This window comes from Theropithecus gelada, chromosome 4 (genome assembly GCF_003255815.1).
Source record: "Theropithecus gelada isolate Dixy chromosome 4, Tgel_1.0, whole genome shotgun sequence".
Classification (NCBI taxonomy): domain Eukaryota; kingdom Metazoa; phylum Chordata; class Mammalia; order Primates; family Cercopithecidae; genus Theropithecus; species Theropithecus gelada.
Genome location: NC_037671.1, coordinates 29,944,254 through 29,960,160, shown reverse-complemented (window position 1 = coordinate 29,960,160; position 15,907 = coordinate 29,944,254). Strand labels below are relative to the sequence as shown.

General features: G+C 41.4%; 2 protein-coding genes across 2 annotated transcripts; one reads left to right on the top strand and one right to left on the bottom strand.

Moving 5' to 3' along the window:
- Positions 1-701: 701 nt before the first annotated feature.
- LOC112623112 (histone H2A type 1) lies at positions 702-1,918 on the bottom strand. Its single transcript, XM_025383315.1, has one exon. The coding sequence runs from the start codon at positions 1,886-1,888 to the stop codon at positions 1,496-1,498; it is 393 nt and encodes a 130-aa protein (XP_025239100.1). The 5' UTR covers positions 1,889-1,918; the 3' UTR covers positions 702-1,495.
- Positions 1,919-2,145: 227 nt separating this feature from the next.
- On the top strand, positions 2,146-9,726 carry LOC112623116 (histone H2B type 1-J). The gene is made up of 2 exons (XM_025383320.1): positions 2,146-2,597; positions 8,323-9,726. The coding sequence occupies exon 1, from the start codon at positions 2,214-2,216 to the stop codon at positions 2,592-2,594; it is 381 nt and encodes a 126-aa protein (XP_025239105.1). The 5' UTR covers positions 2,146-2,213; the 3' UTR covers positions 2,595-2,597; positions 8,323-9,726.
- Positions 9,727-15,907: the final 6,181 nt, after the last annotated feature.

The following is a 15,907-nucleotide window of genomic DNA, read 5'->3' as shown; positions in this document are numbered from 1 at the left end:
TTTTTCTCAAGATTACATCAGAGTGGGCCAGGCGCTGTGGCTTACGCCTGTAATCCCAGCACTTTGGGAGGCCAAGGCGGGCGGATCACGAGGTCAGGAGATTGAGACCATCCTGGCTAACACGGTGAAACCTCGTCTCTACTAAAAATACAAAAAATTAGCCGGGCATGGTGGTGGGCGCCTGCAATCCCAGCTACTCGGGAGGCTAAGGCAGGAGAATGGTGTGAACCCGGGAGGCGGAGCTTGCAGTGAGCCGAAATCACGCCACTGCACTTCAGCCTGGGCGACAGAGCGAGACCCCGTCTCAAAAAAATAAAATAAAATAAAATAAAAATAAATAAATAAATAAATTACATCAGAGTTCAGTGAACAGAGGTAGGAGGCAAGATTGTGCAATCTTGGTATGAATATTCCTTATTTAGCTACAACACCAAAAGTTATTTGCACTATCGTACTAAATAACCCTCCTCCACAGAAATCTGCCAGTCTTGCTAGGAGGCCTCAGTTTGTGTCAGGAACGCCCAACACTGTACTTTTCTAATACTCATAAACATTTCTAATACTCATTTCTAAAGTACATTTCTAATACTCATCATTTGTTGAACCATATGATAATCCTCTATATATTTTCCCCCGTATTTGTGAGGAAGACGTTTTAACAGTCTGTGTGCTAACACTTTACCTCAAATTTCCTGAAAGGGTTTTAAGGTTTATAAGAAATAACTATCCTGTCAAGTTCTTCTGGGTAAGCAACTTAGGATATTAGGCCTTTCCAAATGAGAAATCTTTCTTGGGCTCCAGATAACGTCATCCCAGTATTTTACTCACTTCATTTTAAAGGAATACTTTGAAACATGCAGTGGGGTGGGTAAGAGAATGCTTCACAGCTATCCATCAGGAAAGATGTGTCTCTGAGAGAGCCTTTGCAGGGAGGTGAACTATCGTGTCACAAAGTCCTGCAGCCTCGCTCTCCTGCAGCGGCGTCACCGCCGAGCTCTCGCAGGAGGCAACTTGCTGATCAGCAGCTCGGAGTTCTGGTAGCGCCGTACGTCGCGCAGGGTCACCGTGCAGGGCACATAGCGGGGGGACTTCTTGCCGCCCTTGGCCTGCGTGGAATAACTGTCTGCTAAATTCTAGCCAGGGCAATAACCCTTGTACCAAAGTGCTTCAAAAACTCACGAAGCCACTGGCACTCTGTGGACACACGCTAAGTTTAAAATTAAGTAGTGGCCTAATACATCTGTTCACATCCTAACTTTTAAACGTGGTAGAATCTGGACCACCTTTCCTCTAGTTTTTCTTTTAAATCTGCGGTGTTCGCTACACTGTCTTAAAAAGGTATAAGGATGGGTAACTTATGGCTTAAGTTTTCCCCAGGTCTCATTTTCTTCCACGTGGAAATGTTAAGTTCTTTTAGAGAAGACGTGGGTGGCCCTTAAAAGAGCCGTTGGTTTGGACTCGTTTTACTCCAGTTGCCACAAACTAGTCCAGGTAGTTACTTGCCCTTCGCCTTGTGGTGGCTCTCAGTCTTTTTGGGCAGCAGCACTGCCTGGATGTTGGGCAGGACACCGCCCTGTGCGATGGTGACTTTGCCCAGCAGCTTGTTGAGTTCCTCGTCGTTGCGGATGGCCAGTTGGAGGTGACGGGGGATGATGCGGGTCTTCTTGTTGTCGCGGGCCGCATTGCCCGCCAGTTCCAGGATCTCGGCTGTCAGGTACTCCAGCACGGCTGCCAGATACACCGGCGCGCCGGCCCCAACCCTCTCAGCATAATTGCCCTTGCGAAGCAGGCGGTGCACTCGGCCCACGGGGAATTGGAGCCCAGCCCTAGAAGAGCGAGTCTTGGCCTTAGCGCGAGCCTTGCCTCCCTGCTTGCCACGTCCAGACATTGCGAGCGCCACTAACTCACCACAAGCAACTACGAAACAAACAGGACAGGCGGCGCTTTTTATAAACACTATTGGGCGCGAAAAAGAAGACGTGTTGTTGGTTAGGACTGCAGTTTAATTTCAACCAATGGCAGTACGTCTTCTGGATTTGCGAATCCTGATTGGGCAGAACTGACCTCTGACGTTACCCTGAATAACTACCAATCAGACACAAGACTTCAACTCTTCACCTTATTTGCATAAGCGATTCTATATAAAAGCGCCTTGTCGTATATTGCTCACTGTGTTTTTCTTTTTCCTTGGAGCTTTGTAGCTAGTGTTCGCTATGCCAGAGCCCGCGAAGTCCGCTCCCGCCCCGAAAAAGGGTTCCAAGAAGGCGGTGACTAAGGCGCAGAAGAAAGACGGCAAAAAGCGCAAGCGTAGCCGCAAGGAGAGTTATTCCATCTATGTGTACAAGGTGCTGAAGCAGGTCCACCCTGACACCGGCATTTCGTCCAAGGCCATGGGCATCATGAATTCGTTTGTGAACGACATTTTCGAGCGCATTGCTGGTGAGGCTTCCCGCCTGGCGCATTACAACAAGCGCTCGACCATCACCTCCAGGGAGATCCAGACGGCTGTGCGCCTGCTGCTGCCTGGGGAGTTGGCCAAGCACGCCGTGTCCGAGGGCACCAAGGCCGTCACCAAATACACCAGCGCTAAGTAAACAGTGAGTTGGTTGCAAACTCTCGACCCTAACGGCTCTTTTAAGAGCCACCCATCTTCTCAAAGAGAGAGCTGGTGCTTGTATTCCTCCTGTGCTGGCCATTGACATAGTACTTGTAACTCACTACTGTGTTTTTTAGTCTGAACTAATCCTTAATGACTTTTTTTTAGATCTGCCATTCTAATCCCCTTAGAGTTAAGTAAGGAGATGGGGAGACTTTCTATTACACGTTCGAAACCGATTAAAATACTCGTCGGTCCCCCAGCGGATAGTGAGTTGGAACAGTGCCAAGTTGCAGCGGTTATCAGTTTGAATTTGTCCGGGCAGCGCCCACCCTTCCTGTCTGCATTCTGATTAGTTGCTGTATCCAGGAAGTCCACGGCCGGTTTGGGTGCGCCAAAGGAATTCAAACCCCGCCTTTATTTGGCCTTCCTTAACAAACTCAGTAAACTGTCAGTTTGTGTTTCTCATTCTTTAGTATTTTCTCGCTTTCGGGAAGGAGATTGATTTCTTCTCAGTTTTCATTGGATACAGCGATTTTTTTAAAAAAGGGACTCTATGGCAACATAATCAGTTTTTTTTTTTTTTTTTGAGAGGGAGACTTTCTCTGTCACCCAGACTGGAGTGCAGTGGCGTGATCTCAGCTCACTGCAACTTCCGCCTCGCCGGTTCCAGCGATTCTCCTCCCTCAGCCTTCCGGGTAGCTGGGATTAGAGTCATGCGCCACCATGCCCGGATAATTTTTGTATTTTTAGTAGGGACGGGATTTCACCATGTTGGCCAGGCTGGTCTCGAACTCCTGACTTCAAGTGATCCACCAGCCTCAGCCTCCCAAAGTGCTGATTACAGGCGTGAGCCATCCAGTCCGGCTGCAATGGAATTTGAAGGCGGTAGTTTTCAGCCTGATCAATGCTTTATCTCTAATTAGAATACTATTTTCCCTTTATGGTATATCTATATAAGCAAAGGCATTAGAAGCCTAAACAGGACAATTCGGGGTGTTAAGGCAGAAAACTTGAGGACGTTTATCCCAGACTCTTTTCTGAAATAAGTCAATTTCAATTTTAAAACTCCTTTCGTTAGTATTTTAAATACTGTTTTTGACTTTGCCTAGGAGAAGTGAGGAAAAGCAAGTTCCCCCTTATTCAGGTTGTCACAAATGAGAACCAGTCATCCAACAAACGATGTTGCTCTAGGTTGTAACTATTCAGTCATGTGTCTCTTAGGTAAAAATCCAAGGTCTATAAAGCATTTGGAAGCTCCCACTATGACTGGCTTTTGGTTTCAAAGGTAGTAATTGTATATAAACTTGAGTTACTATCTAGTTTATTTAAAATGGATCTAAATTTAGCACAGTAATAGCATCTAAAGCAATTAGTATTTTTGTTAAATCCACTATCAAATACACACTTTTGTTGACTCAAGTCCTATTTTTTTCAAAGCCCAGTTAAATATTGTCTGCTTTATGAAATTTCTTTTTTGAGCTTTTTCTCGGACACTTGTCCAGCCTTTGAAAACTGTCTCTGTGAGTTTCTAAAATATGTATCTCTTTGAAATGCTATCTGGTTTGTTGTATATATTTCTATGTAGAAAATATACACTCAAGTTCTTTTACTTCACCATAATCCCATACTAATGATAACTGAACTGTTATCAATTCTGTGAATAAACAGAACTTAAATTACTTTCATGACATTGTTATGTTACAGGGGCCTCTGACCCTCTCTATTAATCCAAATAGTCAGATGATAATTTCTAAGCTAAATAACTTGCTTCTTTGTCATACAAGATATAGAAATCAGAATAAAAAGCAGAGTTTGTAAGAAAAGGAGGATTGCGACTGACTCATGGGCATATCGTCCAGCCACAGGTGAAAATTTGTAAAGGCTAGGTTTTCGAAAACTACACAAAGTTAAGTTGAAAAGAACCCAGCTAATTCTGTTACTCAGAAGACTAACCTGCCTAAGAGGTAATGAAACAAATGATCACCTTATGGGTTATTTTCATCTTGCTAGTGTCCCCTTAAGAATAAGGACAAAAAGTTAATACTTTGCTTGAAAAACTGAATGGGACTGGGCGGGGTGGCTCATGCCTGTAATCCCAGCACTTTGGGAGGCCCAGGCTGGTGGATCAGTTGAGGTCAGGAGTTCGAGATCAGCCTGGCCAACATGGTGAAACCCCATCCCTACTAAAAATACAAAAATTAGCCTGATGAGCTGGCAGGACCCTGTAATCTCAGCTACTCGGGAGGCTCAGGCAGGAAAATCGCTTGACCCCAGGAGGCGGAGGTTGCAGTGAGCCGAGATTGTGTCACTGTACTCCAGCCTGGGCAACAGAGGCGTTTCCGTCTCCAAAGAAAAAAAAAACAAAAAAAACTGAATGCTACAAGTTCAACCCCGTTACTAACCAGTTCCTGAAGAATTGGCTTTTTTCTCTTTTTTTTCCTCTGGCTTTTCCCTTCATTTTAAAATGTAATAGTGGATGTAATAGGGGATGTAATAGTGCCTCTTGAGCAAATAGTTTTGGTATACTTACAACAATGTCCTGTACATAGTGAGCATTCAATATAAGCTGGCTAATACTACTGATGCCAGTTGTAACAGTAGCATTAGAAGCTGTAACTCAAGTATGTCCATAAATGGCAATAGGAAAAAGAATTGCTGCCACTCAGCACAATTTGGAGTACTGAATGCCATTGTTTACTTTTTCTAGAAGGAGAGTGATCTAAACTGAATGTACACGGCTAATGGTTTGGATAGACAGAGATTTTAAGTGGGCAAAAGTGGAGGCTGTGTTGACAAGAAGCTTTGGGGAATGGTGATATGGACGAATTTCCCAGAATGGTCCCAGAGTATGAGAATAATGTCCCATATGAATACTAACCTAAATTCTCACTCTTCAGAGGAGGCTATCAACAATCAGGTACACATCAACCATATGGCTGTTATGTAGTCTCTTTTCCTATCACCCCACTGATTGCCCAAGTGATTTATTTGTAAACAATGTGACCAGGATGGCAGGCAATGGTAGAGGTGATACTTGAGCTCTGTAGTATAGACTTAGCTCACCAAGGCTGACCTCTGGATACTGATGCTGCTAAGTGCCCCATATGTCAGGGGAAGTATTCTTGTATTCTTGCAAGTATTTTGTGATGGATAAGGCAGGGATTTGTCTTCACTGAGATAAACCCTCTAAATTTGGATATGCTTCACTTTGCTATTGCTAGCAGGACCACCTATGAACTTACTGAACACTTTATACCTCATATCTCAACATTTTTTGGACGCATTATACAGAAAGGGTAAGGTAATGAATGGATGACCATGGGGCTCAGTAGTCCTAATGTGTACCACATTCCTTATAAGCAGAAGTCTCAGTTTTTGGAAGACTCAGTTAAAGTGGCATGTAGTCATTTAGCACCCTCTTGGAGTACTGTTCAATTTTGGATGTTGTAGATGTGCTGAATAGTGGCTAAGAAAAGGCATAATTTCTTCTGTAGCCAAAATGCATTGGTTAAAGAAAAGAGATGTAGGAATGGAGTGGTCCATCTCATATTACACTTAATAATAGCCAACTCAAAAAAGTTATGCTTTCCATGTTTCCAACTCAGGGCTCTCTGCTGTTTTTTTTTTTGTTTTAGAAAAGGAGGAGTACATACTCCCACCAGTAGTCATGGAGATGCCTCTTTGTTTATTGATTTACCAAAAATGATTTACTTTTATATGAAGTTTGAAGCAGTTTAAATTACATTCATTTGCTGGCTTAAAGAACTGTGGGAAGTCTTGACTTAATGGGAGTTGGGCTTTTGGACTCCTCCTCTGTCAGTTTTCTTTTTATTTCTGTTTCCACCCCCCACTTCCCCCACCCCTCCCCTCTCTTTTTAGGGGCATAGGCAAGGAACTGTGACAGATAATTTGAGTATTTTTAAAAATACTCTCATAAAAAGTACACCTTTGGCCGGGCGCGGTGGCTCACGCCTGTAATCCCAGCACTTTGGGAGGCTGAGGCGGGCGGATCACGTAAGGTCAGGAAGGAGATCAACCTGGCCAACATGGTGAAACCCGGTCTTTACTAAAAATACAAAAATAAGCCAGGCATGGTGGTGCGTGCCTGTAGTCCCAGCTACTTGGGAGGCTGAGGCAGGAGAATCGCTTGAACTCGGGAGGCGGAGATTGCAGTGAGCCCAGATCATGCCACTGCACTCCAGCCTGGGCGACAGATCTCAAAAAAAAAAAAAAAAAGAAAGAAAGAAAACCATTTTTTCCACAACACTTTTCAAAGAATGTTTTAAAAGCAATGACAATCCATAATCAGTGAGAATTCCCACCCAGATTATGGTCTCAATTCCTTTTTCAAAGAGCAGTCAGGCTACTTGGAGACCTGGGTAAATTTACGGATTTTAATACATTCAAGAGGAACAGCAACCAAATGCCATATTTGGATCTGGTGGGATCTCATTCGGACAAAATCAGTATAAAAAATACTTGAGACAATTCAGGATTTTCTTTCTTTAAGGGCTAGGTATTGGATAATGTTACACATTATTTTTAAAATTTTCTTAGGTGTAAAATCTTAGTGTATTTTCTTTATATCTGTATCTGTTAGGATATTTGTGAAAATATTCATAATTAAAATCACATATATGGGATTTCATGTTTCGGATATTTTTTAGACTCCCTCATCTGTCAGTGTGGGTGCGGATAATGAAACAAAATGGGCAAGATGTTGGTAACTGTTGAAGCCTCCGCGACGAGCCTTGGGAAGTGCAGGATTCTCTGTATTTTGTGACTACTTCGGGATGTCCATGACCACTCCCTTTCCCCTCCAAAAAAAAAAGTTAAAAAAAAAAAAAAAGCTGGCCAAATCAGTGAACGTATTTCTTTTTTGGTCAACAAAGGGCTACCCTGAGAGGAATCTACATGCAGAAAAGCTCAGGCGACTGAACTAACGAAACACTGCAGTTGGCACAGAGAGGAGTTCTCGGGGCCGCACCCTCCTCTGTCCCGCAGGCGAATTGAGAAGCGCTATCGCCATCTTGTGGCGATAATGGATAGGATAATGTAGCTAAAACTTTGTTTCGTTTTATTATTTCGATTAGGTATTTCATTGCTACGGTTTAATAATTGAATATGCAAAAAATACTATAAACTATCCCATCCCCAACAGTCCCCAGCCGCCCAGTTCCCTCATCTACTTGGCAACGATTCTCTTTTTGACCAAACTCTAGGCGGATTCTTCTGAGCCCTCTTCTGGACTAGGTGGCCACCTTGGCCTATAAAGACCTGAACAAACCCGAACGTAGTTTCTAATAGGCCCGATCTCCTCAAGTGCCTGCCTGAGAAAACTCAATTGATGCTGCCAAAGGAATTTACCATTTGTTTCAGTCAACGTCTGAAGATAGGGCCCTCGTCTCCCAGGCTTTGTGGAGCCTGATTTTGATATGTGCCAGTTATGAAACCCAGATGGTTTCCCACTGTCAGTGGTTACTAAATAAAATCTGTTTTTGTCATTTAAACTAAGGCCTGGCTGTGTTTTGTCTTTGATATACTACAGTGAACCACTTTTCGTTTCCTGTGTACCTGTCTGGAATACCTTTATACAAACACAAATAAACAAATGTGTCCCCTTTCATTCAAATTTGCCCCCTTTCATTCAAATGATTGATGGTCACATGTTCTTCACAGGTTCTGTCTCTTGCTTTTCTCATTAACTATCTGTCTTATTGCAGGTGGAGTGGCTGAAACTTCTCAGCAGGTGCACCTACACTAGTGACCTGAGGAGAGAAACCCTAACCCCACAATGGCTGCATCTTCTCTGAAGACGACACTGATGCTCATCTTTGAAATGAAGGGCAGTTTGTGCATTTCTCCATGAAGGTATCCAGAAACAGCCCTGCCACAGCTGCTGTGGGGCGGCTGAACTGCTATTCCTTTTCTAGGGTGGGATCCCCACCCTTTGTAAGGAAGGATATTGGGGTCCTAACACTGGGAACTTATCTTGTCAGTGAGGCCTTCTTTAACTGCCATCTTGTAATTCAGCACCCCATCTGTGTTTCCTGTTCCAATTTAGGCCTCTTTTTTTGGTTTTTTTTTGTCATAATATACAGATCTGAAATGCTATGTTTTACTTATTTATTGGCTTATTATCTTTACTGTACCATCCTCCACACTAAAAGTTTTTTGGAGCTGGATTTGAGAGTTGTGGAGTAGGTTATATTTTGATCACTTGTATTTCCCATCTTCTAGAACAGTGCCCAGCAAAGTACTTCTCTGAATAAATGAATAAAGTAATATTCCTCTGCTCCGCTGTTGCCAACTGGAATATCCTGAGGGAACTTTCTTTGCTTTCCTCAGGGGATGATCCAGAAGATGAAAAACAAATTGTCATTCCATATAGTCCTCTTCTGAGTGTTTTTCAGTTTTGTTAAAACTCAGATTTCTTCTTTTTACCTGAATGTTTTTTTGTTAATGATTATTAGCATATACAGTATTTTCTTTTATCTACCAAAAAAGGCAGTTGATACAGTGCATGACTTGAAAATATACATGCCTTCTCTGAGGCTCAAACTCAGGACTGTATTATTTGGAAAGCCTCATAGCCTGGTTGGGTTGTGGCTCCCAAGAAATCATACCTAATTTCCCTTTGAGAGCACTGATTTCCGAGTTTCCATTTCTCCCAGAAGAGAAACACTGTCTCATAAGAATTTATGTGTCATGAAGGCTTCCTTTTTCATCCTGCACTTAGAAGGACCCAAGACTTGAGGGCTGCGCTGTCAACACTATTCCTTGTTCACCCTCTCTTTTGTTCTAATTATTTATGTCTTCCTGCCTTCAGAAATATCAGTTGCTCTTTCACCAGCCATTGTTTCCTCTCTGGCCCTAGTACAGAGTAGGTGATGTAGTACAGCTGAATGGCTGAATGCTGGCAAACTTGTCTCCAGCCTAGATTTCTCCTTATTTTAAATTTGCACTTGCAAGCACATGGCCTGGGATACTCCTCTCGAAAATGCCACCAAAAGGACCTTATCATAAAAAATCGCCACCGTCTATTCAGGGCTATGTATTAAGGGACAATAAAATGTGAGTCATGGCCAGGCGCGGTGACTCATGCCTGTAATCCCAGCACTTTGGGAGACCGAGGTGGGCGAATCACGAGGTCAGGGAATCTAGACCATTCTGGCTAACACGGTGAAACCCCATCTCTACTAAAAATACAAAAAATTAGCCTGGTGTGGTGGCGGGAGCCTGTAGTCCCAGCTAATTGGGAGGCTGAGGCAGGAGAATGGCGTGAACCCAGGAGGTGGAGTTTGCAGTGAGCCGAGATGGTGCCACTGCACTCCAGCCTGGGTAACAGAGCAAGACTGTCTCAAACAAAACAAAACAAAACATGAGTCATTTACATTGTTTTATTTTATCCAACTTAATTTTTTTCACAAACATGTATCATTATCCTCATTTTAGAGATGAAGCTGAGACTTAGAGTAGAAAACATCCTTAAGTCACAAGACTGATAAAAGTGGCAAAGCCAGTACTAGAAAGCAGAATAATTTTGATTCTGAAATGTGCTCCTTCTCGTATCAGCTCATGTCCCCTCCACATTCCTTTTCCGCATGTACCCAACGGTTCACTTGACACGTATTTACAGATTTGTGCATTCCCACCCATTAGAAATACATCTCCACCTCCAATGACTTGCCAACTCTTATAGATTATTCCCGCACATTTGCTTTCTTCTCATTCATTCCTTCATGGATTCGTGGCACATAGCACGAACACATGCTGTGTCACATGTATTCACTGCTGACTTCAGAGGCTGAAGGAACATGGCCTAGCATCTGGGGCCCTTATTTGAAAAGTTTCTGGTTTCTCCACTTCTAAGCTCTCCATCTTCCAACCTTCCTGACAGATAAGAAATACACTTCAAAGCTTAGTTTGAGAAAGCAACTTCTCAAAAAGTTTTTCAAAAGAGCTTCTATCCTTTTAGTCTGAGTTTTAAACCATTACTTGTTGCTATATACATTTTTCCAGCTAAGTTTTGAAAAATTATTTCTACCGGGCCGGGCGTGGTGGCTCATGCCTGTAATTCCAGCACTTTGGGAGGCTGAGGCAGGCGGATCACGAGGTCAGGAGTTCACGACCAGCCTGGCCAACACAGTGAAACCCCGTCTCTACTAAAAATACAAAAATTAGCTAGGTGTGGTGGCAGGCGCCTGTAATCCCAGCTACTCGGAGGCTGAGGCAGGAGAATCGCTTGAATCTGGGAGGCGGAGGTTGCAGTAAACCAAGATTGTGCCACTGAACTCCAACCTGGGTGACTGAGCTAGATGTCGTCTCAAGAAAAAAAAAATTATTTCTACCTAGAATGTGTGTTTCATGCCCAACTAAACAAGTTCTTCTCTTTTCCTCACAGAGAATGTCCTGTTTCCATGCCTGGAACCTACTCCCTATTCTGTCTTCAGTTTCATCTTCTAATGCCCATTCTTGATCCCTTTGATCTATTGCTTTTTTCTAAACTCTCAGGGTTCTTTAAGCCTGTTTTGCATTTTTGCTCTTCTGCCATGTACTTTGTGTGGCTTCTTTTCTGAACATTTCCATCTCCTCAAGAATAGTAAGTATCACATTGTAACCTCACACACTGTCAACACAAGTAAACTTCAGTCTGTTGATTTGTTCTGAAAACAGTGGAAATAACTGGTTCTCTTCTCTTCTCTTCTCTTTTCTCTTCTCTTCTCTCTCTTCTCTTCTGTGTTGCTCTGTCACCTAGGCTGGAGGGCAGTGGCGCAATCTCGACTCACTGCAACCTTCATCTCCCTGATTCAAGCAATTCTGCCTCAGCCTCCTGAGAGCTGGGACTATAGGCGAGCACCACCACACCCCACTAATTTTTGTATTTGTAGTAGAGACAGGGTTTCACCATGTTGGCCAGGCTTGGTCACAAACTCCTGACCTCAAGTGATCCACCTGCCCTGGTGTCCCAAAGTGCTGGAATTACAGGTGTGAGCTACCGTGCCTGGCCAGAGCTGGTTCTTTTTCTTTAGAGCAACTTTTTAAAGATGTCAAGGTAGAAAACAGAGAATTTCTTTGTAACTTGCAATTTCTACAGTTGGCAGCCTCCTCTGCTCAGGCCTTGTCAATGTCTGGTTTTCCCACCCTCCCAGAAATGGGGTCTTGATCTGTCACCTAGGCTGGAGTGCAGTGGCATGATCATGGTTCACTGCAGCCTCAAACTCCTAGGCTCAAGTTGTCCTCCTACCTCAGCCTCCCAGGTAACTAGAACTATAGGTGTGTGCTACTACAATGACCAATTTATTTTCTTAGAGCCAAGGTCTCGCTATGTTGTCTAGGCTAATCTCAAATTCCTGGCCTGAAGTGGTCCTCCTGCTTGGGCCTCCTGAGTCACTGGGATTACAATAATGTCTTGTATGAAGTAAGTTTGTCTTGATATGTTTCCTGCTCAAAACAAAATGCAACTTGTCATTTTCAAACTCTAAAATTCTTCTGGTGTATTTTTAAATGTCTAACTATAATATCAAATAAATTAACTTTTATGACAGAGAATTGTTGCTTTGTCATTCAGCTTACTTGTCTGGTGAGCAAAATGCCTTGGGTTCAAGTCCACACAGAATTTTGTTTTTGCATTATGTAGCCTTCCCTGATACTCATGTCTTTCCACAAAACTGTCACCCCTAGATAAAGCCTCATTTGCTTCATCTTGTAGGTTTCACACCTGACCCACAAGCTTTTGGATAGTTGAAAGAAGCTATAATGGCATAGCATTTGTTTTATAATAGTATGTAAGATTGATAATAGACAAGTCAATAGCTTCCACATTGTGTTTAGGCTTTCCAGCAAAATTGGATTTCAATAACATATTTAAATATTTATATTTATAAACTTAAAAAAGTCAATTTTATGTAAAAAAGTTATATTGGAGTTTATCAAACTAATATACATATATATTTTCTTTTTAAGACAGGGTCTGGCACTATTCAGGCTGGAGTACAGTGACGCATTCTTGGCTCACTGAAACCTCTGCCTCCCAGGCTCAAGCGATCCTCCCACCTCAGCCTCCCAAGTACCTGGGACTATACCTGGCCAATTTTTTTTTTTTTTTTTTTTTTTTTTGGTAAAGACAAGGTTTTTCCATGTTGTTGAGGCTGGTTTCGACAAACTCGTGATCTGCCCACCTCAGCCTCCCAAATGCTGGGAATACAGATGTGAGCCACCATGCCAGGCACAAACTCATATATTTTAATTTGCTTTTAATCATGTTACAAAGTCAACACTTTAAAGTTTATAGATTTGAATTCTAAAATTTCTTTGTTTTATTGAGATTTATACATACATGGTAAAATATTTGGTTAACTCACCATATTCTGTAAATGATGTTCAAGTAGCAGATATCACCCTTAAGCAAGCTGGTGGAGGACTGTCACATTATAAGGCAGAAAAAGCATTTGACATAATTCAACATCCATTATTGATGAAAACTCTCAGTAAACTAGAAATAGAGGAGAACTTCCTTATATGATAAAGGGTATTTACAAAAAATCTACAACTAACATTATACTTAAAGACTGAATGTTTTCCCCCTAAGGTCGTAAACAAGATAGTCATGTTCCCTTTCACTTCTATTCAATGTTGTATTGGAAATTCTAGCTAGTGAAATTAGGGGCAAAAAGAAAGAGGAAAGAACAGAAGGAAAAATGGAAGGAAAGAAGTAAGAATCATCCAAATTGTAAAGATAGCACTTAACCGTTATTCTCAAATGACATAGCCATGTCATGTAGAAAATCAGACCGAATGTACAAAAAGCTACTAGAGTTTAATGCTTGAGTTCAGAAAGGCTGTGGGATGCAAGATCAATATAAAAAAACTGAACTGCATTTGTATATACTAGCAACAATCAGAAATAAAATGTTTAAAAATGTTATAATAAAATTAAAATATGAAATACTTAGGGATAAGTTTGAGACAAGATGTGAAATATCTATACACTGAAAACTACAAAATACTTCTGAGAGAAATCGAAGAAGACGTTAATACTTGGAGAGATAAAACTTGCTTTTAGGCCAGAAAACTCAGTATTGTTATGATAACAATTATTCCCAAACTAATATACAAATTCAACACTAACCTAGTCAAAACCCAGGAGGTTTATTTGCAGAAATTGATAATCCGATTCCAAAATTAATATGGAACTGAAAAGGATCTGCAGTTGCCAAAACAACTCTGAAAAAGAAGAACAAAGCTGGATGGCTATCAACTACTCATTGCACAGAATTATCATAAAGCTTCAGAAAGCCAGACAGCATGGTATATGGTATGGTTGTAAGATAGGCAAGTAGGTCAATGGAGCACAATAGAGAATCCAGAAGCAAACCAACATGTATATAAACAACGGATGTTTGAAAGAGGCCCAAAGGCATCCTGTTGGAAAAAGGATAGTCTTTTTAACAAATAGTGTTAGAAAAATTGAATATCCACATGCAAACTATAGATATATAATATGTAATATATATATATAAGAACTTGTGTCTATACCTTGTGAAAATTAAAATGGTTCATACATTTAAGCATAAAACCTAAAACTATAAGACGTCTACAAGAAAATATAAGAGAAATTTTTGTGACACTGGATTAGGCAAAGATTTCTTAGATATGACACCAGAATCCATAAAAGAACAAACTGATGCATTGGATTTCTTCAAAATTAAAAATAGCTCTTTGAAAGTCAGTGTTAAGAAAATGAAAAATCAGGCCACAAACTCGGGGAAATACTTGTAAATGCACTTACCTGATAAAGGACTAATATCCAGAATGAACAATACTTAATATAGTACTCTCAACACTCAACACTAAGAGGATAAACAACCCAAATAAGTGGGCAACAGATATGAACAGACACTTCAGAGAAACTGTATTAGCAAATAAGCACAGGAAAATACTTTAAATATCATTAGTCGTTTGGGAAATGTAAACTAAAATCACAAATACCACTACACACCTATTAGAATGCCTAAAATTTAAAAGACTGAAGGTGAAGTATTGGAAAGGACATAGAGGAACTGGAACTCTCATAAATTTATCCTATGCATGTAAAAACTGTTATGGAAAACATTTTGATAGGTTCTTAAAAAGTTAATCATATAACTAACCACCATACGATTTAGCCATGGCACTTCTAGGTATCTACTCAAGAGAAAAGGAAATATGTGTCCATATAAAGATTTGTACAAAAATACTCATAGTAGCTTTATTTGTATTAGTTAAATCTGGAAATAATCCAAATGTTTATCAATAGATGAATGGCTAAAATATTGTGGTATATCCCTGCAAAGAAATACTACTAAGCAACAAAAGAAACAAACTGTTGATTCAAAATGTCACTCTTTCTTTTTCTTTTTGTTTGAGATGGAGTCTCACTTTGTCACCCAGGCTAGGGCACAGTGGTGCAATCATAGCTCACTGTAGCCTTGAACTCCTGGGTTCAAACCATCCTTCTACCTCAGCCTCCTGAGTAGCTGGGACTATAAGTGTGTGCCACCAAACCCAGCTAATTTTTAAATTTTTTTTTGTGGAGACAAAGGGTTGGGGGGGGGGGTGCAGTTTCTCACTGTATTGCCCAGGCTGGTCTTGAACTCCTGGCGTCAAGTGATCCTCCTACCTAGGGCTCCCAAAGCACTGGGATTACAGTGTTAGCCACTGTGCCCAGCCTAAAATATGCTAGTTTTTTATTGCTGCAAAATACATTAGCACAAACTTCAGGGTCTCAAAATAACACACATTTATTATCTCAGGATAATAAATGATCAGGAGTCTGGGCATGACTTAGCTAGGTCCTTTGCTTAGGGTCTCACAAGACTAATCAAAGTGTCCCACCAGGATGCATTCTCATCTAGACACTTGACTGGGGAAGAATCCATGTCCAAGCTCACTCAGGTTGTTGGAAGAATTCATTTCCTCGCAGGTTTAGGTATGAGGATACCAGCTTCTTGCTGGTTGCTGACTGGAAGATGCCTTTAATTCTGAGAGGCTGCCCGTACTTCCTAGAGAACCTTGAAGCTCCTGGCCATGTGGACTTTCCCCACACGACCACTTAAGTCATGAAACCAGCAAGGATTGCTGAGTAAATAATTTTGCTGAATAAAAGAAACTGATCAAAATAGAGTACATACGGGATTCTATTTTTACAAAACTGTAGAAAGTATAAACTACAGTGACAAAGGTTAGATCAGTGATTCCTTTGAGATGGGGGATAAAGTGAGACAGGAGAAAGGTATTACAAAGGGGCACAAGTCCATTTTAGAGGTG

What these genes read in the sequence shown, in the direction of transcription:
- LOC112623112 (XM_025383315.1), bottom strand. Translation starts at nt 1,888, where the DNA reads ATGTCTGGACGTGGCAAGCAGGGAGGCAAGGCTCGCGCTAAGGCCAAG.
- LOC112623116 (XM_025383320.1), top strand. Translation starts at nt 2,214, where the DNA reads ATGCCAGAGCCCGCGAAGTCCGCTCCCGCCCCGAAAAAGGGTTCCAAG.